At 38.6% G+C, this 27,059-nt stretch overlaps 1 protein-coding gene across 3 annotated transcripts in view; it reads left to right on the top strand.

The window, feature by feature from the left end:
• Positions 1-1,286: 1,286 nt before the first annotated feature.
• The window catches only part of megf8 (multiple EGF-like-domains 8), a 45,499-nt gene continuing 19,726 nt past the window's right edge, over positions 1,287-27,059 (top strand). For 2 of the 3 annotated variants that reach the window (XM_028470392.1, XM_028470391.1), the window contains exons 1-24: positions 1,287-1,766; positions 3,115-3,304; positions 4,391-4,554; positions 6,268-6,477; positions 6,546-6,726; positions 7,232-7,320; positions 9,822-10,035; positions 10,125-10,308; positions 10,841-10,986; positions 11,066-11,176; positions 11,249-11,400; positions 11,471-11,572; positions 12,605-12,752; positions 13,724-13,887; positions 14,862-15,065; positions 16,255-16,452; positions 18,399-18,659; positions 19,854-19,972; positions 20,065-20,196; positions 23,173-23,286; positions 23,380-23,463; positions 24,198-24,437; positions 25,628-25,812; positions 25,887-26,100. In XM_028470392.1, the coding sequence (XP_028326193.1) occupies positions 1,743-1,766; positions 3,115-3,304; positions 4,391-4,554; positions 6,268-6,477; positions 6,546-6,726; positions 7,232-7,320; positions 9,822-10,035; positions 10,125-10,308; positions 10,841-10,986; positions 11,066-11,176; positions 11,249-11,400; positions 11,471-11,572; positions 12,605-12,752; positions 13,724-13,887; positions 14,862-15,065; positions 16,255-16,452; positions 18,399-18,659; positions 19,854-19,972; positions 20,065-20,196; positions 23,173-23,286; positions 23,380-23,463; positions 24,198-24,437; positions 25,628-25,812; positions 25,887-26,100 (3,830 nt within the window). In that variant the 5' untranslated portion in view covers positions 1,287-1,742. Of the gene's footprint in view, positions 1,767-3,114; positions 3,305-4,390; positions 4,555-6,267; positions 6,478-6,545; positions 6,727-7,231; positions 7,321-9,821; positions 10,036-10,124; positions 10,309-10,840; positions 10,987-11,065; positions 11,401-11,470; positions 11,573-12,604; positions 12,753-13,723; positions 13,888-14,861; positions 15,066-16,254; positions 16,453-18,398; positions 18,660-19,853; positions 19,973-20,064; positions 20,197-23,172; positions 23,287-23,379; positions 23,464-24,197; positions 24,438-25,627; positions 25,813-25,886; positions 26,101-27,059 lie in introns of all 3 variants that reach the window. The other variant, XM_028470390.1, reaches the window with a different exon arrangement.

Raw genomic sequence — 27,059 nt, 5'->3', positions numbered from 1 at the left:
ATTGATTGTCATAAACTGTTTGATTAAAAGCTTTTAATGAGCCACATGTTCTGATCCTGTGGTTTTTATTGATATTGGTTTTATCCTTCTTTGTTTTTATCTCCACAAATCAAGGCATTTGGACTTATGCTGAGTTTATTACAGCAGCTCAACACATTTACATGTTTTGTAAAAGAAAATAGTCTAGGTATTGTCACTTAAAAAATGTACCGTAGTTGACAAAAACTTTCGTCAAAATTAACTACTTTTCAAAATGTTCTTTTTAACTACAATGGTAAATATAAAGTTAAATATAAATATTACATTTAAATATAAATCTTAAATCTAAGTGTTACATTTAAACGTAAATCTTAAATGTAAATGTTAAAATCTAAATCAAAATGTTGTTTGCTGTAAATCTTTTTTGCAACAGAAATGTGTCAATGTTCAATATTAAATCTAAATGTTAAACATTAAATCTCAATGTTACATTTAAATCTAATCGTTAAATCCTAATCTAAATGCTAAATGTTGCATTTAAATCTAAATGTTGTGAATCCTTTGCAACAAAAATGTCAATGTTACATTTAAATCTTAATCTAAATACTAAATCTTAAATCTAAATGTTACATTTAAATCTAAATATTTGCTATAAATCTTTTGCAACAAAATATGTCTGTTAAATATTGAATATGTGTAAATATTAATTATTAAATCAAAATCTCAATGTTACATTTAAATATAGATTTTAAATCTAAATGTTACATTTAAATATCAATTTTAAATCTTAATCTCAATGCTAAATGTTACATTTAAATCTAAATATTTGCTGTAAATCTTTTGCAACAAAATACGTCTGTTAAATATTAAATCGGTGTAAATATTAATTATTAAATCAAAATCTCAATGTTACATTTAAACATAGATTTTAAATCTAAATGTTACATTTAAATATAGATTTTAAATCTAAATGTTACATTTAAATATACATTTTAAATCTTCATCTCAATGCTAAATGTTACATTTAAATGTAAATCTTAAATCTAAATGTTACATTGAAATCTAAATATTTGCTGTAAATCTTTTGCAACAAAATGTCTGTTAAATATTAAATCTGTGTGTAAATATTAATTATTAAATCAAAATCTCAATGTTACATTTAAATATATCTTAAATGTTAAATCTAAATGTAATTTGCTGTAAATCTGTTTTTTAAACGTGGTTTGTTGCTAAATGTTGCAGAAGGTGAATCTTATCCAAATGTGTGGAGCTCGTCTCCATCTCCACTGGGTGTCAGTGCTGCTCTTTGGGTTTCTAACTGGTGGTTCACGGGCACTGCGGCCTGATTCAGCACCAAAACAACGGACTCTGCTCATCATAGAACCAGAAAAAATTAGTGAAGAACCAGTTAAAAAAAAAAAAAACAGAGGAACCAGTAAAGAACCAGAGAGGAGGAAAAGCTGCTGTAACGCCCACTGACAGGGTTCTGGTTCCGTCCACATCATCAGACAGACAGACAGACCTTCTGTCCACAGTCTGTAGTCCTGTTCCTACGATGAGTCTGAGAGGAAAAGCTGCTGCTAAACCGAGCAGTGGCTGAAGGTCTTTGCGCATCTGGATTTAGCATTAGCATTAGCCGCTGCAGCTAGCAGCTCCTGTTTGCCCTTTAACAGGGCTATCCCCCAGGCTTCTTCAGCCCTCACGGACCTTCATTTAGCCTGTGTGGAAGATAACCACACCGGCTGCCGAAGATGTGATTTACCATGTGGCCAATGAGACGGGAACCGGTAAGTTTGGAGGTGTAAAACGGCTACTTTTTTCCGTTAACTGTCCCCGGTTAACGGTAACGGTGCAGGGAGCTAGCTAGCCTAGCCTAGCTGCGTTTTGTTGTGTTAGCCTGCGGCTAGCTCACTAATAGCTTCTGTAGGTTTTTACACTGATAATAAGACATACTACAAACATGAATTACAGGAGATTTTGCAATATTTTGATGTTATTGAATTTGTTTTAAATAGAATTTGATTTGTTTAATGCTAATACTGCAGATTTTCCGTCAGTAGAAATGCTATTCAGAATATTCCCAGTTACAATAATTTATGAAGGTTTTGTCTTTTGATCTGAGTTTACGGGATTACATTTTTATTTATTCAATTAAATCTCTCGTATATCGTTAGTTAATGACTACATCACAATTTCTATAGACTTTATTAGACTGAATGTGTTTGATTTCTAACAGAAACTTCACCTTTACATTATTTACTCATTAGTAATTTGGCTATAATTAATCAAATGGTCCTTAACAAATTAGAATAATATGTAATTGTGGGTCATAGTAGATCTAAGGTGCTCAGCCAGGTTTATTTATGACTGTTGCACAAAATATTATTTAGTAATGTAATGTAATGTAAAATGTATGATCCATAAAGGATTCATGCTAGGACTAAACTGTACTTGTAATTATAAAAACACCAAATAACCACGAAAATACACAACATGGCAACAAGGACACACAGAATGCCAACAAATTACACAAAATGATGGAAAAATGCACTACTTGACAACAAAAATACACAAAATGACAGCAAGAACACACAAGATAATCACAAAAACCAACATAATGGCTCGAAAATCTCACTAAATGACTCTAAACTCACACAACAATAAAACTACACAAAAAGGCAACAAAGACAAAACCCTTTGTTCTTTCCTGTCTTTTATTCTCCAGTCTTTAATTTAAATGCTCACATGAACGTTGATAACGTGGCAATCAGACAATCAAATTTTTGTGGCCTTACTGTGATAAAAGTTTTTTTTTTAATTACATGTTGAATGCATATGAAAACAGCTGAGATGTTTATTTATTTTATTGTGAAAGTCAAGTAATTTTGTAAATGTATATTCATTCTGTTTAGAGTTTACAGTTAAAATCTGTGATTTATTTTTTTTGTCCGATTGGAGACAAATGCTGCTGCTAATGACTTTTAGCACAACGTAGCTGCTAATGTGAGGCAACAACACTTTGAACAGTTTTTGTTCTTGTTTAAACTGATTGTGTTTATTCCAGGCATTACGAATCTCAGAGAGGACGTGGGTTTGTTGAAAGCAGAACCAATGGTTTTTGTTGTTCTGCTTCAGGCAGTGCCTGTGATGGCCTCCTCCATCCCCGTCTCCTTCATCCTGGTGGTCCTGATATTTGCTGAGTCACCTTTGTGCCACTCGGTGAACTGTAAAGGGCGGCGGCAGGTGTTGAGAGGATCACCAGGATATGTGACGGATGGACCAGGGAACTACACTGTCAATGGGAACTGCGAGTGGCTCATTAAAGGTATGAAAAGGCAAATGTAATTTATTAAAAAGTAGACTTTTAAAAACACATTGTAACTGTGCTGTACTGCAAGTACCACAGATGTTTGGTTTTTGAGCATCTGCAGATGTTTTTCATTAATATGGATTCAAACTTTGCAGCACTCTAGACCAAGTGTATAAAAATACTAGTGGTGTCCCGATCCGATATTGATATCGGATATCGGTCTGATATCAGCCTGAAAGCGAATATCGGATATTGGATTGAAATTTCCAGATTTTTCGATTTTTATTATTTTTTGCTTGTTTTTTTTGTTTTGTTTTTACAATTCATTTTTTTTTTTTATTCAATTGTAGAATACTGTAGATATTATGTTGAAGCTAAAAAATTATGTAACCAATTGGTTAATAGTAAATGGGTCAGTTTTTCTCATCCCTACTATTCTTCTCTGTTTGATCAAGCCTTTTCTGATATTCCACACTACAAAATAATGATTTTTTTTTATTAAAGAAAAGAGAGAGGAAAAAAAATGAAAAAATTCAGAAAAAAAAGTAGGTATGATTCATGCTGATATCGGATCAATACTGGTATCGACCAATACGCAAGGCTGCAATATCGGTATCATATTGGAAATGAAAAAGTTGTATCGGGACGTCCGTAAAAAATACAAACATTTTCAAAACCATGACAAGGTTGAAGAATTAAAGAGAAATATCTCTCTTAATTTTAGTATGGTGAAGTGTAAGTCCACCCTAAAACCACTTTGTTCTGCTAAATCCATATATGGTTATGTTTGGTATGAAGTAATGTACTTCATTGATCCTAGTCTCAGTCTTCACACTTTAGTCAAAGTTTTTAAATTGTGAGTTTAGTGCTGCTCTCTACTGGCAGAGACTGGCCTGACCGAAACAACATTTAGTCATAGTCTTTAGACTAAAATGTATTTCCTGAAATTGTACCAAATATGCTAAATAGGGTTTTTGGTTTTCTCTTTTTTCTTTCTTTAAAAACAAAACAAAAGAAAGATAAAGTTAGTTAATTATCAGCTTAGTGACTGACTGACAGTTCTTGAATGCGGTCAGGTGGTTAACATTTCTTTTCTTCCAGCTCCCAGCAACAGTCATCGCATCGTTTTGAATTTCACCTTCATGAACACTGAGTGCACCTATGACTACCTGTTTGTGTACGACGGAGACTCGTACCAGAGCCCCCTACTGGCCAGTCTGAGTGGAAACACGACGCCTGAAGCTATTGAGGCGAAATCTGGAAAGGTAAACCAATCAGTGCACTTGACACATGTGGGGTGTGTTTTATTTTTAAAGAAGCATTTCTGTCCTTTAATCAGATGTTTGTTCCAAAGTGTGACTTTCAGGTATGGGTAATGTGACTTGTGGTTCGACCCATATTGGTTTTTTGGGGCCAAAACACAAACACACACACACACACACACACACACACACACACCCACACACACACACACACACACACACACACACGCGCGCACACCAAACCTCCAGCCAGCTGTTCGTTAAATACAAATGTGACAACAACACGTGGAACCACGGCACTACGCTATGTTAAACAGTTAAAAGGTGCTTTGAAAGTTTAAGACTTGCCATTGAGGTTGAAGAGCTTCCGTCACGCTCTGCTAGTGGGGGGAGGGGCTCTGCACTGTGCTCTCTGCAGTCTGTTTCCAGCAACACGGAGCAGCCTGTGGCAGCCGCTCTGTATATAAAGTGGATCGGCGCGCATCGGCCGATGCCGATACACGTAAAACACGCAAATATTGGCCAGCCGATGCCGGTCGATCACTGTCTTTTTTATGCATTAAATAAAATAGCCAATGAAATTGTACCATTGTCACAAACTTTGGGCCAAAATAAATACATTTTTCATTTTTAGAATTAATTTTTATCCAACCACTTTAAAGCTACAGTCTCTTTAAGTATTTATAATAAAAACCTTCCACTAAGTGACTGTAATTATAAGTGTGAGAACAACTAACCTGTGCCATGCCAAGAATGTTTGAATTTTAGGAGCTTTTGTCCTGTAGATATTTTTACATTTAAATATCCACAAATGAGCTGCATTTGGACGTTTGTTCTTTTTACACGACAAGGAAACTTTATTGGTGCTTTAAAATGTTTGGTAGATTATTATTTTATCATCTACCTCAAACCCTGTGATTTTCTTTATTTGTGAAACTTAAATACTGCTGACTGTGCACTTTATTTTAGTCAAAGAGCTGAAAACATGTCTGCAGTTTGTTATTTAGTATTTTGGACAGCAATGCTCTTCATTTATATTTGAGATAGCTACCTCATGTGCAGTTAAAGCCACACGTTTGTATCATTTCACAGGTATTGTTCAATGTTTTATAATAAAATAAAATTGTCACATCAAAAGTCAAAAACCGGAATAAATTGCAATCGGTGCATCCCTACTTTATATAAAAGGTTTCCTGCAAAGCCTCCAGCACCTGAAGGGTTAACGCTCAATGGCTACGTTTACATGAGAGCTTTACTTCCCCTTTAATACAGAATAAAAAATAAACCCCTTAAAAAGATTAAACACGTCATTCTGAATAAAAAATTGAATTAAGTGGCTGATTTTGATTTGGAATTGTATAGTTCCTCGATCTTGTATACGTTCATTCCGCTTTAAATTAATTTCGGTCGTCCTGAAGCGATGTTGCACTGGTGATGACATTATCCAGGACGCAAGCGTTGGACTAACAATCAAAAGAAAAAGTGAAAATAGTACTTGTGGTCTTCTATGTTGTAGCTGAAAAGAAAAGGTTTGTTTCGTTTGTTTCCAGTAGACGTGAATACGTCACATTCGCCCCCTGTCCAATCAGAACCCCTCCCAACCCCCACACCTAAAGAGGATTTGGTTAAAGCCAAATTAACCTGTTTTAACCTCAATTTGGAATGACTACACTTTAATTCTGAATGAAAAACCATCATGTAATCATGTTGTTCCAGATGCTTCTTCATCTCTTCAGTGATGCTAATTACCACCTGCTGGGCTTCAACGCCACCTACGTCTTCTCGTTGTGCCCTGGAGGCTGCGGTGGTCACGGCCGCTGTGACTCGTCTACGTCTAAATGTAGCTGTCATCAGGGCTGGGGGGGACCCTCCTGTTCTACGCCCTTGTGCTCACAGGCCTGTGCTGTTAACGGCCAGTGTGACAAGGTAAGAACGACCTCGCGCCATCTGCTGGAGTCGACTCGTCCATAAACATCTGGTCTGTATGTCTCCAGAAACAAGAGCGCTGCGTGTGTAACGCAGGCTTCCTGGGTCACAGCTGTCAGCTCAGTCTCCATGACAACAGTGGGGCAGGGCAGTGGTGGCGTGTGACTGACAGAAACCCCTACACGCCACCTCGGACAGGGTCTGCTGGTGTTTACCTGTCCTCCCCTAAAGCTATGTACCTGTTTGGAGGTGAGAGAAAAGCACAGTAGAAACATTTTAAAGGGATCTTCTACTGTTTTTACACATTTTTAGATTAAAAAAAACTTATCAAATGATCTATAAATCTACTAAATGATCTATAAATCTACTAAATGATCTAAAAATCTACTAAATGATGTAAAAATCAGGCTGAATGTTTCACTCCAATAGAAAACAATGGGATGTTTACAGGCAGTGGGGCTGTGTGACATCATCAATCACATGAATTCAAGATGGAGGAACACAGGCTCTAAAACTGTAAAGTAGTTTTATTTTTAAAAGGCAATACAACAAATGTGTTGCATTATAATGTTTTGTTAGACATAGATCTACTAATAAGGACATTTAGAAGGTTTTAGGACACGTTTATAAAAACAGTGGAGGATCCCTTTAATGGTTTGTTCTGCTTTTGCCATAGAATTGTTCAAAGGTATTTTTTCTCATACAGCTGTGGTATCCCATCTGGTTTTCAACATGATTCATGTTTTCCTGACAGGATTTGACCTGAATAGAGCTCTGGGTGATTTAATCAAATACAACTTCACCTCCAACCAATGGGAAAGCAGGTCCTATGGTCACTCTCCTGTAAGTGCTTTGCACACATCATCTCCAGCACATACATTTGAGTTTTTTTTTCTATGCCATGTACTTAATTTTGTGCATATATGCACCTAGAAATATGCCAAAATAACATGTAACATGACATAATAAGCAAAATAACAATTAAAGCAGGACTGTGCTGATATCATCCTTAAAGTTTGATTAGATTTTCTTTATTTTGTTTATTAAAGGCGCGGAACGAAGTCTTTCAACCAGACATGGGCAACTTGCGACCCAGGGTCCACACGTGGACCTTGGTCTGATCTCATACGGCCCCCAATGTTAACGTACAAAAGCAAGAACACATTAAAGAATACAAAGAATTACAACATTGTAGCAAAATACAATAAAAGACAAGACAAGAAAAACGCAGAAAATACTCCAAAAACACACAAAACTACTCCAAAAATGAATAAAACGATAACAGTAATACATAAAATTACTTCAAATATCACAAAACGACTAAAAAAATATACAAAATTAGAGAAAATAACAACAAAATTACACGACAAGAAAAATACAAAAAATGACTCTTCAAACCCACAATGATAACAAACAAGCAAAACCACAACAGAAATACATAAATATTACTCAGAAAAATGCAAAATGACAGCATAACGACTTAATAGAGGAAATTACAAATTGTATAGAAAAAAAAAATGTTGCACTCGGAATATTTATTGATTTACAAAAAGCTTTTGACACGATTGACCATCAAATACTGCTTAATAAACTGGAGAACTATGGCATTAGAGGTGTAGCTAAACAATGGTTCTGGAGCTACTTGAATGAGAGACCCCAGTTTGTTCAAATTGAGAAATATAAATCAGCACAAAATTATAAAATGTGGTGTTCCTCAAGGGTCAATACTGGGGCCTACTCTATTTAACATGTACATAAATGACATAATCAAAATATCTAAATCAATGAAATTTGTGCTGTTCGCGGACGACACAACGATTACTTGTTCAGGAAATAACGTGGAGCAACTTTTGGTACAGATAACTGAGGAAATGAATAAGCTAATATACTGGTTTAATGAAAACAAGTTATCACTGAACTTAAAAAAGACAAAATTTATGTTATTTGGAAATCGGAAACATGACAATATCGTTCAATTATCCATTGATAACATAAACATTGAAAGAGTAAAACAAACTGTATTTTTAGGAGTTGTAATACATGAGAAAATCTCTTGGAAACCTCATATTAGTTATTTAAGGACAAAAGTTGCAAAATGTGTGGGTGTTATGAGGAGAGTTAGCCATGCTCTCACTCACAATGCCCTAATGATATTGTTCCATTCGTTAGTGATGTCATACTTAAATTATTGTTTAGAGGTGTGAGGAAATTGTTACCCATCTAATGTATTGCCTTTAATTACTTTACAGAAAAAAGCTATTAGAATCGTTCACAAAAGAAAATATAATGAACACACAAAGCCACTTTTTTTTTAATCATCAATTTTAAAACTACTTGATTTGGTAAAATACAAAACGGCTCAAATAATGTTCAGGGCATCAAAAAAATTGTTAAAATCAAATATTCAAAAATTATTTTATGATAGAGACGCACATCATGCATATAATTTAAGAGGGAGCAACAAATTGTACCAAGTAAAAATTAAAACAACTTTAAAATCCATGTGCATCTCAGTTTGGGGAGTTATCTTGTGGAATGGTTTGGCCTAGGAGCTCAAACATTATCCAATTTATAAACACTTTCAAAAAAAATGTTATGCTGAAATATTTGGAAGAGAGAGACTGATGCCCTCAGCTGTGAGCATTAAGGGAGAGGGGGTGTGGGGTCAGGAAGTGTTTGGGCTGCTTGTTTTTTTGTTTTGCTGTTTTTTTGTATTTTTATTGTATTATATTGTTTTTGTATTATTATTGTATTTTGTGAAGTAGTGTCTGTGGAGGGTGAGTGGGGGGATTGGAATTATATAAGTGTCTGCTTCATCCATCACCTTTTCAAACCATGCACTTGTTTGTATGCCTGTAAGTTGTATTGTGTTGTGTGCAGGTTTGAAATAAATTCTTTACTTACTTTACTTACTAATAAATGCACAATATGACTCCAGAAAAACAACAACAGAAATGCACAAAATGCAATCATAATAAGCAAGAATACACAGAATGACAGAAAAACACACAAAATGACTATAAAAAATTATTTATTTCCTGTGTTAATGCTCAGATGGGTCATTACTCTAAATGCTGACATGAATGTACATAATGTGGCCCTTCCATCAAACAAACACATTTTTGTGGCCCCTGCTGTAATATAATTTCCCACCTTTGCTTTAAACTATCTTAAGCTTTCTATGTCTATCAAAATCTTGAATGTTAATTGGAAACATGCACCTGTTATTAGGTCTGAATGACAGTTAGTGTAACTATGGTGCATAAGTTGTACTTTTTGCTATTTTAATCAGATCCACTATTGTGAACCCATTTTTTATCTTTGTGATTTCCCCTCCTGGTCAGCTGGCCCGTCACTCCCACACAGCTGTGGAGTTCATGGGTAACATGGTTATATTTGGAGGGCAGCTAGCCAACGGTTCCCTGGCCGCTGACGTATGGATGTACAGACCATTCCACGACGACTGGCAACAACTGGGCTTTTCCACTTCACACGGCGCTCCCAAGCTCGCTAATCACGCCTCAGCTGTAGTAGAAAGTTTTCTTTATGTATTTGGAGGTAAGTTTAATATCAGACCTCCCCTTGTTCTTTCAATCAGTTTATTTTTCTTTATTTATCTATTTAAATGACCTAAATGTATTGTCCAGGTCGTACTGAGGAGGACATGTTCTCCTCGGCTCTGTATCGGTTCAGCCTGAACGGTTCTGGTGTGTGGGAATTGGTTCAGCCCACTGGTGGGAAACCTCCAGCTACTGCTGGACACTCTATGGTTTACCACAGCCCATCCAGAACACTGCTGGTCTATGGAGGCCACAGGCCAACCACAGCCAGGTACACACACGACACACACGTACCGTATATATTAAGGCTGGGACTTTAACTCCTTAACTGCAATTGAATAACTACAGAAAAATAATGCACTAAAAAATAATAAAGCAGTTATTCGCTTTATTTTTATTGCACTCCAACCAGTGCGGAACCTTTCTCATTTCCTGGTATCCCCATAATACTGATACACAGACCACAACACAAGAAACAGGAGAACCAGAGGAGAAGTCGTTGCTGTGCTTTGTGGGCGTTAATTTTAGTTTAAATATATATTAAATTAATAGTAATTTAGAAAAAGAGCTGCTCTTTTTTGCAGAGATGTAGACAGATTACTGTGCCTCAGCAGCTGAATTTAAAAGAACAAGGGTAACTGTTTCAGAATGAAGAACTAATAAACCCTGTGCAGTAATTTGAAGATGTTTAAAAATACACAAACCATATTGTCTTTTTATAGTGAAAAATTCAGTGTTATTTTGACAGCAGTTAAAGTTTATCTCTATGGTAACAAAGTGTGTGCGTTGAATCGTTCCCACAGGTTTAGTGTGAGAGTGAACAACACCGATGTATTCCACGTGGACAAAAGGTTCTGGACTTCTTTCCGTTCTCGTTTCCCAGCGACGGGCCCCAGAGAGAGAGCGTTCCACTCAGCCTCCATCATGGGAAACTACATGGTTGTTTACGGTGAGAACCCAAAGAATCAGCTGATAAATATGTTTTCACTGGAGGATCCTGAAACGCATGTTGTTTTTTCCTCCTTCAGGGGGAAACGTGCACACTCATTACTTTGAGGAGAAGTGCTATGATGAGGAGATCTTTTTCTACCATCTGGGCTGTCACCAGTGGGTGTCTGCGGGGGAGAAGCGCTCACACAGTACGTCCCTTTATCACATCTTATGTTTTTGGCTACTGTATTTCCAACAGGAATGTGTTTGTTTGTCCCAAGGCGGTGACACAGTGAGGGGGCGTTACTCACACGTGGCTGCTGTGATGGAGGGGCGGGTGCTGCTGGTTGTTGGGGGTTACAGCGGCGTTGCCCGTGGTGACCTCATGGCCTATAAAGTGCCGCTGTTTGTCTTCAGTCATCAGGGGGATAGGGTAGGTTTCCACAGCACACAGGAGGAGTTCAGAGCCACGACGTGTGTGTGTTTGTGTGTTCTCTAACCAGGACGCGGTGTGTGCCGAGGCATTGGATGAAAGCATGTGCCTCAAGAACCCCGAGTGCAGCTGGTGTGAAGGACGATGTAGAGAGTATCAGCCCACAGACCCGGTACTGCTCCACCAATCACTGCAGCATCACAGTTATTCTCTACAGCAGGGGGTCGCCAGATGCCTTCAAGAAACTAAGATTTTTTTTTTAACCATTTGAGCCCGTTTTTGCTTACTGTTACCCTTTTTTACTTACTGTTACATCAAACTTTCCATATTTTAATTTTTTTTCATCACTTTTTATTTCCATATTTTTCTTCCTTTGAATACTGTTTTTGCTAATTTATTCCCAAATCTGCCACTTCTTTATCAAATTTCAATCCCTTTTCTACTTTCAAGTCATTTTTGGCACCTATAAATCCACAGAAAATGGTTGAAAGTTGCAAATTAGAATGGCCAAAAACAGACAGAAAAAGTGGTAAAAAGGGTTCAAAGTGTCAATATTGGCTTAAAATTGGCAGAAAAGTAAATAAATAGGAACAATATGTTTAAACTTGCAAATAATGGGCATTTCAAAATGTGAATGTGGTTAAATTAGCAAAAATCTGGTGAAAAGATGTTAAAAGTGACAATAATTGGTCAACATATGTGACATTAGGTGGAAAAGTGGTGGAAAGGGTTTATAAGTGCTGAACATGTCTGGAAAATGAAAAGGCATTGAAATGTCAAGTGTCAGAAATGGGAGTAATGTAGCAAAAATACATTAAAAGGATCAAAGATATGGCAAGAAAAAGTAATGAAAATAGGTTAAAATATGGAAAGTTTGGTGTAGTTGCAGAAAAAGGGTCAAAATAAGCAAAAATGGGCTGAAATTGTTAAAATATTCCTAGTTTCTTAAAGGCACCCGACAACCCCCTCCCAGTGTCTGGTGACCCCAAGGTTGAGAACCCCTGAGCTATGAGACCCACATGTTTTTACTAGCTTAGCATGTAGCGGGGCTGGCTGTGCACTAGTTGGATCGATATATTGGGTCCTATTGTCGTTATCAGGATTATGAAAGTAATTGTGCAGCCATAGTTTATCTCTTTGTGAAATAAAGAAATAGAACTCTATTATTTAGTGAATCCCTCTGTTTCCTGTTTCCTGGTCGTAGTGTGGGAGCAACGGTTGCCTGGGCCTTGCTCGCTTCCTATCCGACTGCCAGTCGTGTCTGGTGTTCAGCGGCACCCCGGCCTCTCTGGTGCGAGCCCCCGGAGAATTCGGCTGGTGTGTTCAGAACGAGTCCTGCCTCCCCGTGTCAGGTGAGACCCACCGAGGGAGGAAGCAGGAAGGAGGGAGGAAGTCTACAGGAAAACAACAACAACATGTTGGGAGGGTGGAGATTAGCGTGTGGCACGTTTCAGAGCGGAGCAGTGACCGGACGTCACCCCAGCTGTGAGTGGACGGGCTGCTAAAGTCATCACTAGCCTGTCCAATCACACGCTTCCTTGGTCCAGTGACTTCCTGTCATTTTACTCTCTTTGAACTCGTGCCACACAGTCGTGCTGTAACTTTTAACCAGTGGTTCTCAAACTGAGCCCATTAACCCCCCCCAAAAATCCTGACAAATTAACATGTTTCCAAATGTAACAGAACACGTAATGTCATATTTCATAATGACTCAAGAAACAAAAACTAAATTAAAGGAATCACCTGTATGAAAAACAAATACGAAAGTAGTCAAAATACAGTAAATAAAGGAACATTGTTTACAATTTGTGACAAAATGAAAACAATATAGTAAATTGAGTGCACGTACAGGGAACAAAACATCATGTTTTATAATGCAACTAACATATTTCATGAATAAATTAAAACTAAAAAACTAAATCAAACTAATCACCTGCACGAAAACCAAATGTAAAGGTGTGAATTAATGACTAATTGTTAATTAGTCAAAAATACAGGAAATATTTTTTCACTTTAGTTCTACGTTACATTTAGTTCCTGGTCCATATTTAATACAGTCTAATCATTTATTGCTTGTTTAATTTCTGCTACATTTATAGGTTCTTATGATCACTTTCTTTGTGTGTTTAGTGTTAATTATTTCAGAAAGACATTATTTCAGAAAGACATTTGGTATGAAAATGAAGTGTGCCACGTCCCACCTGTCATACCTCTATTCCCCACCAGGGGGGGGGGGCGCCTCACACTTTGAGAATCACTGGTATAAGCTGTTAGAGGTCAGGTGTTTTGTTTGTGTGCTGACCTCTCCCTCTCGCTCTCACAGAGCACAGTGTGTGCCGTGTGGACCAGATCTCGGGGGCGTACGGCTGGTGGGGGGAGCGTACCCTTTTCCTAACCTCCCTCCACTCCTGTCGCACCGAGAACTTTGTCCCGGGACTGCACCTGCTCACCTTCCAGCACCCCCGCAACGACTCCCAGCCTGACAAGGTACGGAGTCCCCATCTCTAACGCTTCTACTCCCCCCACCCCCTGCTAGGACCACTTCCTCCTTCCTTCCTCCTTCCTTCCTGTAGGAATCTGACCTTTTCCACATCAGAATCTTCCTCTGCTAATCGTTTCTGTTGTTTATTCAAGTCTTTGACCCTCACTCGTCTCTTCTCTTTTATTTTTCTGGCTTTGCTTTGTAGTGAATCAGAGATGTAGAGCCCCTGGGGTGTCAAACTCATTTTAGTTAAAAAAACAACGAGAAACTGCTCCAAATACAGAGTAGTTTATCTTAAATGGGCCGCAGATTTTAGCTGTTAAAATGAGTAGTTTAATCATTATTGTGCTCTAGTTCAGGGTTTTTCAACCAATGGGGCCGTGGGAAATTATTTGATTTCACCTAACTGTTCTAAAAAACATTTTTTTAAACTACCTATCTATTGTCTGCAAATATGCCATTGTGCTGCTGTGAGCCCCCTATTATTAATAATCATTATTATAATAACAATATATTTATATGTATTGTTTATTATTATAAATATAATGTAAAATTACATAATATAAAATAAATACATTATAGAAAACAAAACTATTTCACAGAATAAAGTAAAATTGTAGTTCTAATCATATTTAATGTTTTTTTAAGTGACACATATCAGTTCTTGCAGGATCTTCACTTTCAATTTATCTGATTTTTTTTTTTACTCATTTTTATGTCATTTGGGGAAATTTGTGTGAAATAGTTTGAAGAAAATTGCAGGATTTGTGAAAAAATTAGAGTTCTTTTGACGATTTGAGATCAAAAATGATAAAATAATCCAACTGAATTAGTTTATAATTTACACACTTTGTTTGTTTTGTGTTGGGAGCTGAATTAGATGCTCTGAAGGGCCAGATTTGGCCCCCGGGCCTTGAGTTTGCCATGTGTGTTGTAGAGAATACTGCTTCTGTTGATGTTTCCACCCCCCACCCCCCAGGTTTCCATCCTCCGGAGCACCACCATCAGCCTCAGCCCCACTACAGAAATGGACGTAGCGCTGCAGTTCAGGGGCTTCATCCACCCACTGTGGGGGGGGCCTCCCCCGGCCCCCCCACCCGCAGAGACCGTTTCAATGTGGGCTCGAATACAGAGGCTTCACTTTGAGGCTCGGATGGCATCAGTACCCAACACCAGCCAGCTGGTGAGGAACAGCAGACTGACAGTTCTTTAGTACAGGGGTTCTCAACCTTGGTGTCAGGACCCCATTTGGAGCCACAAGACACTGGGAGGGGGTCGCCAGATGCCTTCAAGAAACTAAGATTATTTTTTGAACAATTTCATCCTATTTTTGCTATTTTTACAATTTTTCTACAACTACACCAAAGTCACCATATTTTAACCTATTTTATCACTTTTTCTTGCCATATTTTTGGTTCTTTTAATGCATTTTTCCACTTTCCAGACATTTTCTGTTATTCTTTTTTTGTCCACTCTAATTTGCAACTTTTAACCAATTTTTGTGGTTTTTAAAATCACATTTTACCACCTTTTACATCATTTTTAATAATAATAATAATAATGATAATAATAATAATAATAATGTGTTTTATTTGTATGGCACTTTACATTCAAAAATCTGAAAGTGCTACAGAGTTTAAAAGAATAAAGGATTGTTAAAACCTAAAAAACTTCTAAAAGAGACATTTATAGAAGGCTTTTAGTCTTAAGGCTTGGTTTAAAAGGTGGTCAGGGAGGGCGTTCCACAGCCTAGGAGCAGCAGCAGAGAAGGCTCTAATGCCCATGGTGCGTAGCTCAGTGGTAGGTTGTCTGAGGGTGTGTGTGGATGTTAAACGGAGGGTTAGGGTGAGGTGGTCTAGCGGGTGAGGAGCTCCTGGAGGTAATGGGGGGCAGATCCATGGATGCACTGATGGGTGAGGAGGGAAATCTTATACTCAATTCTGAGTTTGACAGGGAGCTGTGATCCCATTTTATTAGTGATTAAAACCAGGATTTCCATCTTTAAGATGACTATAATAATAATAATAAATGTTCCTGGATAACAGTGGATATTATTCAGATGAATAAATAAATGTGGTTATCACAGATTCATAGAACAATAGACCATCATTTTACTGACTTTATGGATGGACCCCAAAAATCTCTCCCCTTTATTCCCCCTTATAGATGGTCCTGTCTCCACATGACTGTTCTTCAATGTTCAATGTGTTCAACCACCTTCAGCTACAGTGGGGGTATTTATTTTTGGGGTTTCTAAAGAGCTGAACAGGTTGAGAACCACTGATGTAGTAGAAGAAGCTCTGAACTAAAAAAAACTACAGCTGTAATGAATCCTTTATTAACTCTACTTGTTAACATCTTCTCACTAACAGGAAGTGGTGGGTCGCTGGGCGGCGCAGCAGGAAAAGGAGCTGAAGCTCCTGACTCGAGCAGATGGGGGTAAATTGTTTTCCAACCTGACCAGAGGAAACCACTACCTGGTCCAGGCTGAAGGCTACCTCAACAACTCTGGTTCTGGACAAACCAGTGAGATGGCCTTGATTTGGAACAGAACCTTACCAGGAGGGAGCGTGAGTACAGCCTCAGATGAGCACTTTTTGACCAACATGTAATCTGTCTATTTAAAAGATACACTCTCAATTATGGCTGCTCAAATATAGAAAAAATAATAATCACCATTATATTTGCTGGCGGCAATGGTGTGGGGTAGCGGTGCCTGGCTGGGGGTGCTTGGGTTTGCCTGCTTGTTAGTCCGTGACTGGCGGGATGGCCCTGCTTGAGCGGTTAGATGGCGTTCTCTCTCATCGGGGGGTCCGCCTCCCTGTGGAGGGTGTTGTATTGTGGCGCCGTGCGGGCCTGTGCTGACCCTGGTGTGGGTGTGGGCTTCTCTCCTGCTTGCCTGCTCGGCCACTCCCTGTTGCGGTAGAGCGGGCCCTGGGGGTCAAGCCCTGGGCCGCTGGGGGATGTGGCTGGTGCCCGGCTGCACCTGGGGGGGTGGAGGATGCCGCTGTGCTCCGTGGGGCCAGCATGGTTTTGGGGGTGCTGCAGGGTGGGTGTCCGGCTGTGCTGCTTGGCGCTGGGGCCCACGGTGCCATTTACCTTCTTCGGTGGCCCGCCAAGCGGACGGGCTGGGATCACACCAGACAGGCCTCCTACATGGACGCCACTTCACTCCCAGCTGGTCTGGCCCACTCACTTGGTGTACCACACACCCATACCCAACCCTTGGGGGAGGCTGGATGGTGGGGCTGGGGGTGGAGGGGGCCTCAAGTTGCCCTACCAATCCTTCCAATTTTAATCACACTTCAACATACAACCCCCCAGAGGGTACAACCACCACCTCCACTTTAGCAACAACGAAGGCTCATCGCGCGGGCCGCATCGATAAAGGGTGATCTGGGGGGCTTGGTCGGTATTCTGGGTCCTTCCGGTCTGGGGTCTGAGCCCGCCAGTGGGCGCTGCTGGCTGCCCGTTTGGCGCGGCTCTGGCCGTCTGCTGGGCGTGGGCCTTGGCTCCTCCGCTAGGGTCTTGGGCGGGGGGCTTTCCGGGCCCTTCCCTCGGGGGGTTGGGTGTGGAGGGTGGGGGGGGGTGGATCTTGGGATTGGGGGTCGGTGGCGGGGTGCGCTGGGTCCTCTGCTCCTTTGGGCTTTCTTGGGTGTGTATATGGGGGGTGATGGCTGCCTCTCGGCTTGGGATCTCGGGGACGTCAAGGGGTTGCTCGGCCGTGGGGGGTGGCCTGGGGCTCCCTGGCCCCAACTCTTTCTGCTAGCCTGGCTACATCTTCATGTCCAGAGTTTACAGTAGTGGTTCTTACACATACACTGGTCTATGATACACTGACATGTCTTAGACTGTAGATAAAACTGGGCTTAACTTTAGACACGTTGATCCTAAATACCAGTTTTAGGTTTTACCATTCACTCCTTCCCTCTGTCTACAGACACCACCATTATACCTAAGCTTCACACTGGTCACCAGACTGGTTTGATTACACAACACAATAAACACAATATACACAACTTTAACTACACGTTTCACTTTAAAATAATCAACTCTTCTCCAACCTTTACATTTACTACCTCGAGTATCTCCTCCCTGTTTCCTTAGGGTTAGATTCTGATAGAATAACACATATGATGGTCTAATGTGTAACCTATGGGAAAACTTCACATTCATTGAGGTAGATGGAAAAACAAACCAGAATCTGGTGAGATTACAAAAAGAATGTGCTGTGATATCTGTAAACATCTGCTTTTTTAAACATTTCATTAAAACAAATAAAGATTCCAATTATTACAAGTCTTTGTTCTTCCTTGTTTGAACTTTAAACTTTTCCTCTTTCTGTGTGTTCTTATGCTACTTTATGTAAACATGTACAACATTTAATTAGGTTTTCTTTATATCTTTCAAATCAAGTTTTAAAATACAAAACTGCCTTTCATGTAGAGAACTAAAGTCGTCCATTGATTTAAGTTGAAGTTCCTCTGATTAATCTTTAAATGTTCTCTTCCTCCAGGAGATCTCCTTCCTTTTCCTGGAGCCGTTCCGTTCTGGTTTCTGTTCTTCACACATGTCATGTCTGGCGTGTCTCTCTGACCAATCGTGTGGCTGGTGTCCCTCCCTGTCTCGCTGTCTGCTCAGAGAAGGTCAGGACCCTGAACCCTGCCCTGAGCTGGAGGACAATGAAGGCAGTTGGGAAGGGCAGCGCCATCTGCTGTTGGCCCCCCAGCACTGCACCCTGTGTGAGGAGTACAGGGACTGCTCAGCATGCACTCAGGTATGACACACAATGGCCACGTTTACATGGGAGCTTTAATTCCTCTTTAATTCAGAATAAAAGTTAAATCCTCTTTAAACTGACCTTGTAGGCACTTAATTCCTAAAGCAAATGTATTTCCAAAATAAACTTAAATCTGAATTAGGTGGCTGGTTATTCAGATTTGAATTCGTAATTAAATTATTCCTTTTTCTTGTAAACACTCAATTCCGCTTTAATTTAATTCCGGCGATAATGCGCTGGTGAAGACATAATTCAAGATGACCGCCCGGACTGGAGCCAAGACTATTTATTTAATAAGAACCTTAAAATACATGGATATAATGGAAAGAGTGGATGGACGGGAGCAGAAACATGTAGACATTCACACAGACGGAGATCCACAAACAGAACGGCTTCATCGGGGCATGAAGCTCCAGAGCTTCACTAATGTTACAATTTCATTTTTCACTCTACGTCCTCTATAGTGTAGATATAACAGCTGTTACATTAACCACTGGCTCTGATTGACCAAAGTACGTCTTCTATCTCCTTCTCCTGCTCTGCTGACCAAAATGAAACCATGTTATTTTGCTTAAAAAAAACAATAAAAAAAAAACTACCATCAAAATAAAAGTGAAAATATTTCTCATGTGTTCTTCAGCATTGGAGCCAAAAAGAAAAGGTTTGTTGTGCGTTTTTTCTCGATAGACTTGAATTCCAGTCTGGCAGTGGTGGCCTAGTGGTTAAGGAGCTTGTAATCAGAGGGTCACCTGTTCAAATCTCACCTGGGCCATCGCTGTGGGATGTTGAGCAAGTCCCCAAGTCCCTTAACCCTAACTGCTCCGCTGCCCACTGCTCCTCAGGAAGGGGTTAAATGCAGAGATTAAAAAAAAAAAATGTAAAAATATGTCACGTTCTCCCCCTGTCCATTCACAACTTTTCTCAACCCCCAGACCCAATGAACAATTGAATAAATCGGTTTTCCATGTAAACCACAAAGCAGAACACTTTAATTCCGAATAATTCAATTCAGGATAACTAAGTCTGAATAATTTAATTCAGGACAACTAAGTCTGAATAATTTAATTCGAGATAACTAAGTTTGAATAATTTAGTTGGGAATAACTAATTCCAAATGAAAAAAAATCCAGTGGCCGCTGTTATCATCCCAACACAAAGAGCTCCTCTGACTCCACTAACTCTGCTCTGTAGGACCCGTACTGTGAGTGGCAGATCAACTCTAATAAGAAAGGAGATTATCAGTGCAGTCGACGGGGACGACTGGATGGATCCATCCGTGACCCAGGAGGCTGTCCTAAAGTCTGCAACCAGTGAGTGGAAACACACTATGTTCCTTTCTCTTTATCGCTGACTCACTTTCAATGATGGCTTCTGACCGACATCCTCACTGCTCTGTTCTCAGGAGGAAATCGTGCGGCGAGTGTCTTTCTAACTCCAGTCAGTGTGCGTGGTGTGAGTCGGCTCAGGCCTGCTTCTATTTCGCCGCCTACCTCACAAAGTACCCGTATGGAGAGTGCAGGGACTGGTATGACAGGTACAACAACATCACTCTTCATCTGCATTCTGACACAAAACTTTAAAATGTGTCCAGTTGTGAATACCATGAAATGAGTGAGATACAAAACTTGTTTTTCCTGAAAGTATGTTTTTAGCTGATGATGTGTTTTTACATGTAATTAGCTTTAAAGTTTCGTAGAAATTAGCTCTTAGCAGAGGTTCTCAACCTTGGGGTGACGAGACACTGGCAGGAGGTCGCAAGACGCCTTCAAGAGACGAAGAATTTTTTTTTTTTTAACAATTTGAGCTTATTTTTGTTTATTTTTTTACAATTTTTGTGCAACTACACCAAACTCACCATTTTTTAACATATTTTCATCACTTTTCTTGCCAAATTTTTGTTCCTTTTAATTTATTTTTGCTACATTTCTCCCATTTCTGACACTTCTACATATTTCAATGCCTTTTTGCAATTTTTTTCCACTTTCCAGACATGTTCAGCACTTATAAACCCTTTCTACCATTTTTACACATAATGTCACATATGTTGACCCATTATTGTCACTTTTAACCTCTTTTCACCAGATTTCATGATTATTTATTTCAATTTAACTACATTCGCCATTTGTAATGCCCATTATTTGCCAGTTTAAACTTATTTTCCTTACATTTTTAAAGTCTAGTAGCCACAATTTGAAACTTTTAACCAATTTCTTTTGTTTTTAAAATCCAATTTCACCACCTTTTCCAACATTTTTGGTCACTTTGAACCCATTTTATTTTTGCCCATGACTGTTCTTCAATGTTCATGTTTGTGTTCAACCACCTTCAGCTACAGTGTGGGTCCCCGCTCTCTGGGACCTTTATTATGGGGATCTCACCCTGAAAAGTTGGAGAACCACTGCTTTAGAGCAGTGTTGTCTAAGATCACTATAGTGTATGCATTCAAGAGAGTCCTCGCAATTTCTAATAATATACACCTAGTCATGTGCACGCTACTGCCACCTGTTGACAATGAAGGTTTAGTTAAATTACTAGTATCATACATAGTAACATTAGTGCTAGTACTATGTTTGCAAAGGGGTGGAAAATTTCAGTGGGAAGTCATTTATCACTGATTAGTGTCAGATAATTAACTGATCATTCCAATCAGGCACCGTACCAAAATCCCTGAAAGTAGCTGCTGTTAAACCTCTGTTAAAAAGAGAACACTGGATGCCTCTATACTGGCTAACTATAGACCAATCAGAACCTTCCATTCATGGCCAAGATCATTGAGAAGGTGGTCTTCAACCAACTGAGTCAATTCTTAACATTCAACAAAATATTTGATAAATTTCAGTCAGGTTTTGGTTCTCATCACAGCACAGAAACTGATCTGATCAAGTGATCAATGACAATGATTCAGGAAAAGTATCTGTTCTCATTCTATTGGATCTAAGTCTACATTTGACACTGTAGATCATACAATTTTGTTGCACAGATTGTAAACATGAGTTGGACTAAATGTTAAAGTAATGGTTTAAGTTCTACTTGGAGGATCAAAGTTATTTTGTAAACATTGTAAACTTTGAATCTGACAGATTACCAATGTCCTGTGGGGTTCCTCAGGGATCTGTTCTTGGACCTCTTCTGTTTAGCCTTTATATGCTTCCTTTAGGACACATTTTACACAACTGTAAGGTTGATTATCAGAGCTACGCAGATGACACACAACTATATCTATCACTGAACCCAGATGACTATGGTCCCATTGAGGTGTTGTGTGACTGCTTAGAAAAAGTAAACTGATGGATGAGTGAAAACTTCCTTCAACTAAACCATGACAAGATGGAGGTGATTGTCTTTGGTAACAAGGAAAAGAGGACTGCTGTCAGCAAGTATCTGAGTCTGGATCTTTAGAAGATAAAGACCAAGTCAAAAACCTTGGTGTTCTGATTGATCAGATCTGACATTCAGCATCAGATCAAATCTATCACAAAAACATCTTCTACCACCTAAAGGACATCTCCAGAGTGAAAGGTTTAATGACTCAGAAAAATCAGGAGAAACTGGTCCATGCTTTTATCTCCAGCAGACTGGACTATTGTAATGGTCTTCATCAAACATCTACAGCTGGTTCAGAACGCTGCAGCTCAGGTCTGAACCAGAACAAAGAGGTCAGAACACATTAGTCCAGTTTTAAAGTCTTTACACTGGCTCCCAGTCAGCCTCAGAGGAGACTGTAAAGTTCTGCTGCTGGTTATAAATGTGTGAATGGTTTGGTCCAGAATACATCAGTGAGATGTTAGTCAGGTATGAACCCAGCAGGTCTCTCAGATCTATGGACACAGGTCAGATAGTGGAGCCCAGAGCTCACAGTAACCATGGTGATGCTGTGTTTAGTTGTTATGCTGCAAAGAAGTGGAACAAACTGCAGCAGAGCTGAAGTCAGCATCACATGTGAACATTTTTAAATCAAAGTTAAAGGAACTATTTTTCTCTACTGTGTATGATTGAGAGAGATTTATGGTCATGTTGATGATGTCATGTGTTTGTTGATGATGTAATGTGTTTGTTGATGATTTTAATTGATTTTACTGATGATTTTAAATGTTCTTATTGATTTTAAACAATTTAATGTTTTATTATGTAAAGCACATTGAGTTGCCTTGTGTATGAAATGTGCTATAATAAAAAAAAATTACCTTGCCTTAACTTTTCATGGGAATTATTTATTGGAATTAACCAGGAATTGGGAGTGATTTTAAATAACTGTATGCAATACAAAAAAAAATCTAATAAAATCAATACTACAATTAAAAATATAATACTTTAACTGGGGTTGCAAAATTTAATAAACCTTTGAAGTTGGAAATTAATGGAAAATGTTGCACTATAGCTTTTATCACCATTGGTGTTTGAATGTAAAATACCTTTTAGACTTTAAGTTCTTTCTACCACCGTGTTATTGGTTTGTTCTGTTTAAACAGCTCAATAGATGTCTTATCCTCATTCTATGTATGTCTGCCAGTGTCCACTCAGTGCCTCAGTGCAAGCAGTGCTCAGCTTTAAGCACGTGCACAGACTGCCTCAGAACGTTCCAGTGTGGCTGGTGCGGCGACTACAATAATCCCACTATTGGAAAGTGAGTTTAGCATCAGTGATCTATCCTCAGATCAGTTATAGATGATTAAAGCTTTTTAATCACTTTCTTTGTGTTTTCAAACAATCTTTCCAGATGTCTGAGAGGAGACTGGGCTGGAATAGATGATCCATCCGTCTATAACTGCAGCGTGGCTGTGGCCGAAGCACGAGATGCAAAGTAAGAGAGAAAAGATTTTTTAGTTTTTATCTTACGAGTCAGTCAGTTGTTCTTATTTCTTCAAATATTTTAAAGTCTGCTTCTTTGCTCCTTTTTTAAATCTAAAATTTTGTCTGAAATAATTTGGCAGAATTTTCTCATGTGCCGGCAAAAAGTGAAATCTTAATAAAGTGAAATATCCTAAATTAAGGCAATATATGTCTCATATATATTTGACTTAAGATGAGCTAAATTATCTGCTAACAGAACAGAAACATCTGGATTACAAAGATGTCTTAGAACAAGTAAATAATTATCTTGAAGTTAATGAAATACATCCAACACAAAAACCAACTGGTAAGAAAAAAATATCTTATCAGGCAAAAAAATTAAGCAAATATCACCTTATTTTAAGATATTTGATCAGATTAGGATTTCATATTTTGCTGTATGACTGAAAAATTTGCAACGCAGAAGTTTTGAAGTTTAGAATTTTTGTCAACATCTGTTTAAAAATCAATCAAAAATGGATAGCTGTCATATAAAGATTTCACTGCTTATAGTACATGTTCAGACAAGGTTAAAAACTAAAGAAACAAAACTAAAATACCAAACTACCCAAAATAAGACAGAATTAATTCAAATATTAACCAGCATTAGTTTGTATTCCTTGTTTTTAGTTAATGTTCTCAGGGAAACCTAATTATTTAAAGCTGAAGAAATAATCAGAATTGAACTTCTTCTCACTCCTGCAGCCCAGAGCCCCAGACCTCGGCCCCTCCTCGGCCCCTGGAAATGGAGCTGGATTTGGAGCACTTGGAGGATGAAGAGCAGGACGCCATCTGGTCCTACCCAACCTGTCCTGACGTAGAGGAATGCAGACTAGGTCTCCATAACTGTCACCCGTTTGCCACGTGCATCAACACGCCCACGTCCTACGAGTGCCACTGTGAGCGAGGATTCACCGGGGACGGCACGCTGCACTGCAACCAGACGTAAGAACACAGATGGTTTTTGTCAAGTTATCACACTTTGTAAATTGTGCATTATCACATAAAAGATGGATAAACGGTGCAGGAAAAGTCAGAAAGCTTAGTTACTAGGGGTGTACATCTTGATACTAGACAATACGATATACATCGCAATATTGCACGATATCAGTAATTACAAATTTATAGTATAAAAGTATAAAATGATATGAAATACAATTTAATTAATTTTTTTAACCTTGTGAGAATAAGTAAATGGTAATTAGCTGTAATTCAAGCACCAATATAAAAAAAAACAAGTGGTATGATTATCAAACTGTCTAACTACATTTTACAAAAAATTTAACTTTTGTTTCAACAACAGATTCTGATTCCGTTAAGTTCTTAAATTCCTAATAAAAAGTAACCACATACTTTACATAATAAAACATACTGGAGATAAAAGTTATTGAGGAGTGATGTAGTTTAACAAGGTCTGATGGTGCGTTCACTGACACCTAGTGACTGGGAGTTTAGGTGCTATGTATGTTAGCGCAAGTAAAAAGTTTTGTTGTTAAAAAAAAAAATTATTTGGACATTTTTAGGATTGATACGATAATCGCGTGGTGAAATATTGCGATATATCACCAAATCGTTTTTTCTTACACCCTCATTAGTTACCATTTACTTATTTATTATTATTTCATACCATTTTGTACTTGTAAAGCAGAAATTTGTAACTGTTGATATTGTGATTATTCACAATGTATATTTTATTGTTTAGTATTGAGATGTTTTGTGACATGCAAATCATGAATCATATCGTATCACCAGATTCATGTACTAATATGGCCAAAATAATAATCCTGATTATTTTTATCAATAATGTAATCACAATTATAATCACAATTATTTATCATGTTTGGGAAAACTATCTGTTTGTATTACACTACTTTTAAACAAACAATAATGTGTAGAGCTTACAGTTCAAAAATAAAGCTGTAAATAAGAATTATACTAAAAAAATAATTAAAAAAAACTAACCCAAGAATTTAAAATGTTCCAAAGGCTAATGAAATAAATACACGATTACAGAGTGCAGAGCCCATATTTTAAATGTAAATATTGCAGACGATCAGATTTCATTAATTGTGAGCCCTAGTTTCACGTCAAAGCCCAGCCCTACTATTAATAATGCTTTATATTTGCTCCCACAGCTGCTACAATGAGTGCCGTGAGGGTCAGTGCAGTGGCAGTCCACGGTTTGAGTGTGAGTGTTCTCTGGGTTGGACCTCAGACCCTGCCACCCTGGTTCTGAGTGGAGTTGAATGTGACGTGGACTGTGGATGTAACTTCCACTCCACCTGCATCACAGCCCCAGGAATCTGTGACGAATGTCAGGGTGAGAGCCCATTATTCACTCATTATTCCCAGTGTTCCTGGAGTGTTTGTGTTGACATGTTCCCTGTCCCTCAGACTGGACCACGGGGCCCCACTGTGAGCACTGTCGCCCTGGTAGCTTTGGCTCCGCCCTGGCCGGGGGCGGGGGCTGCGTTCCCTGTGAGTGTAACGGACACGGTGACCCACTGAGAGGTTACTGCCACAACCAGACAGGACAGTGCTACTGCACACACAACACCCAGGGACCCTACTGTGAATCCTGCCTACCTGGTTACTATGGAGACCCCAGGTAATCATCATACCTTTTTAATGTTTAATCCATTCTGTCTGAACGTCCTCATCTAGTTTCAGTTGAAAAAATGCTGATTATTTTAGTTAACTATACAATTATAATATATGTTAAGGTTTCATTTATTCAGACAACTTTTTTAGGAGATCAAAGACATTTTCTGAAAGAAGTTGTTTGAATAAATAAAACCTTACAAAATAAACTTGCTGTAATTATAACTATTAAATGACTTCTACTTGTATTATTGATCTGGTAATGATATATCTTCCCAATCAGTCAGAACTGTATTTGTATAGCGCTTTTAATGCAAGAAACAAGTATAAAAAAATTAAGTCCCACCATTCCACAACCGTAAGATCCAAATCCCGAAACCAAACACACAAAGATTCTGATTGGCTCATTTAAAGCTGCAATATGTAGAATCGTGAAACTTTTATAGAAAATAGAGTTTCCAAACTTATCGTCTCTTACCTGTATCCTGGTGAACGCTCCAACTGTGGAGCCACGAGTGACCAATGTAGGGACTTTATCTGGGATTAATGGAGAGTTTTCACTTCTGCTGGAACGTCCACTATTACTCTTTTACTATCAATGCTACGTAAACGCGCTTGACTGCAGTGGAGCGGCCAATAGTAATGCCCAAAACAGCTGATGGAGCACTCTGTAAACAGACCTCTGATTGGCTGAAGTCCAGCGTCACGCTCCTGGATTTATAAACCTAATTTACCGGGTCAGGAGAAAGAGAATATATTCACTGTTCACTCAGAACCCTTTAGATTACCATATGCTCAAAGATGATTATTATGGATTTTCAATCAAGTGACGCCACAAAAAAAGATACATACTGCAGCTTTAACATCATGTCCCACCCATTTCATGCCATCCCGACACTGTCTCCAAATCAGCAACTGATTGAAAGAAATAAATTTAGGTTTATTTTAGTCCTTAACACCATTTTC

This window comes from Gouania willdenowi, chromosome 16, assembly GCF_900634775.1.
Source record: "Gouania willdenowi chromosome 16, fGouWil2.1, whole genome shotgun sequence".
Lineage (NCBI taxonomy): Eukaryota > Metazoa > Chordata > Actinopteri > Blenniiformes > Gobiesocidae > Gouania > Gouania willdenowi.
This window is presented reverse-complemented; position numbering and strand designations above follow the sequence as displayed.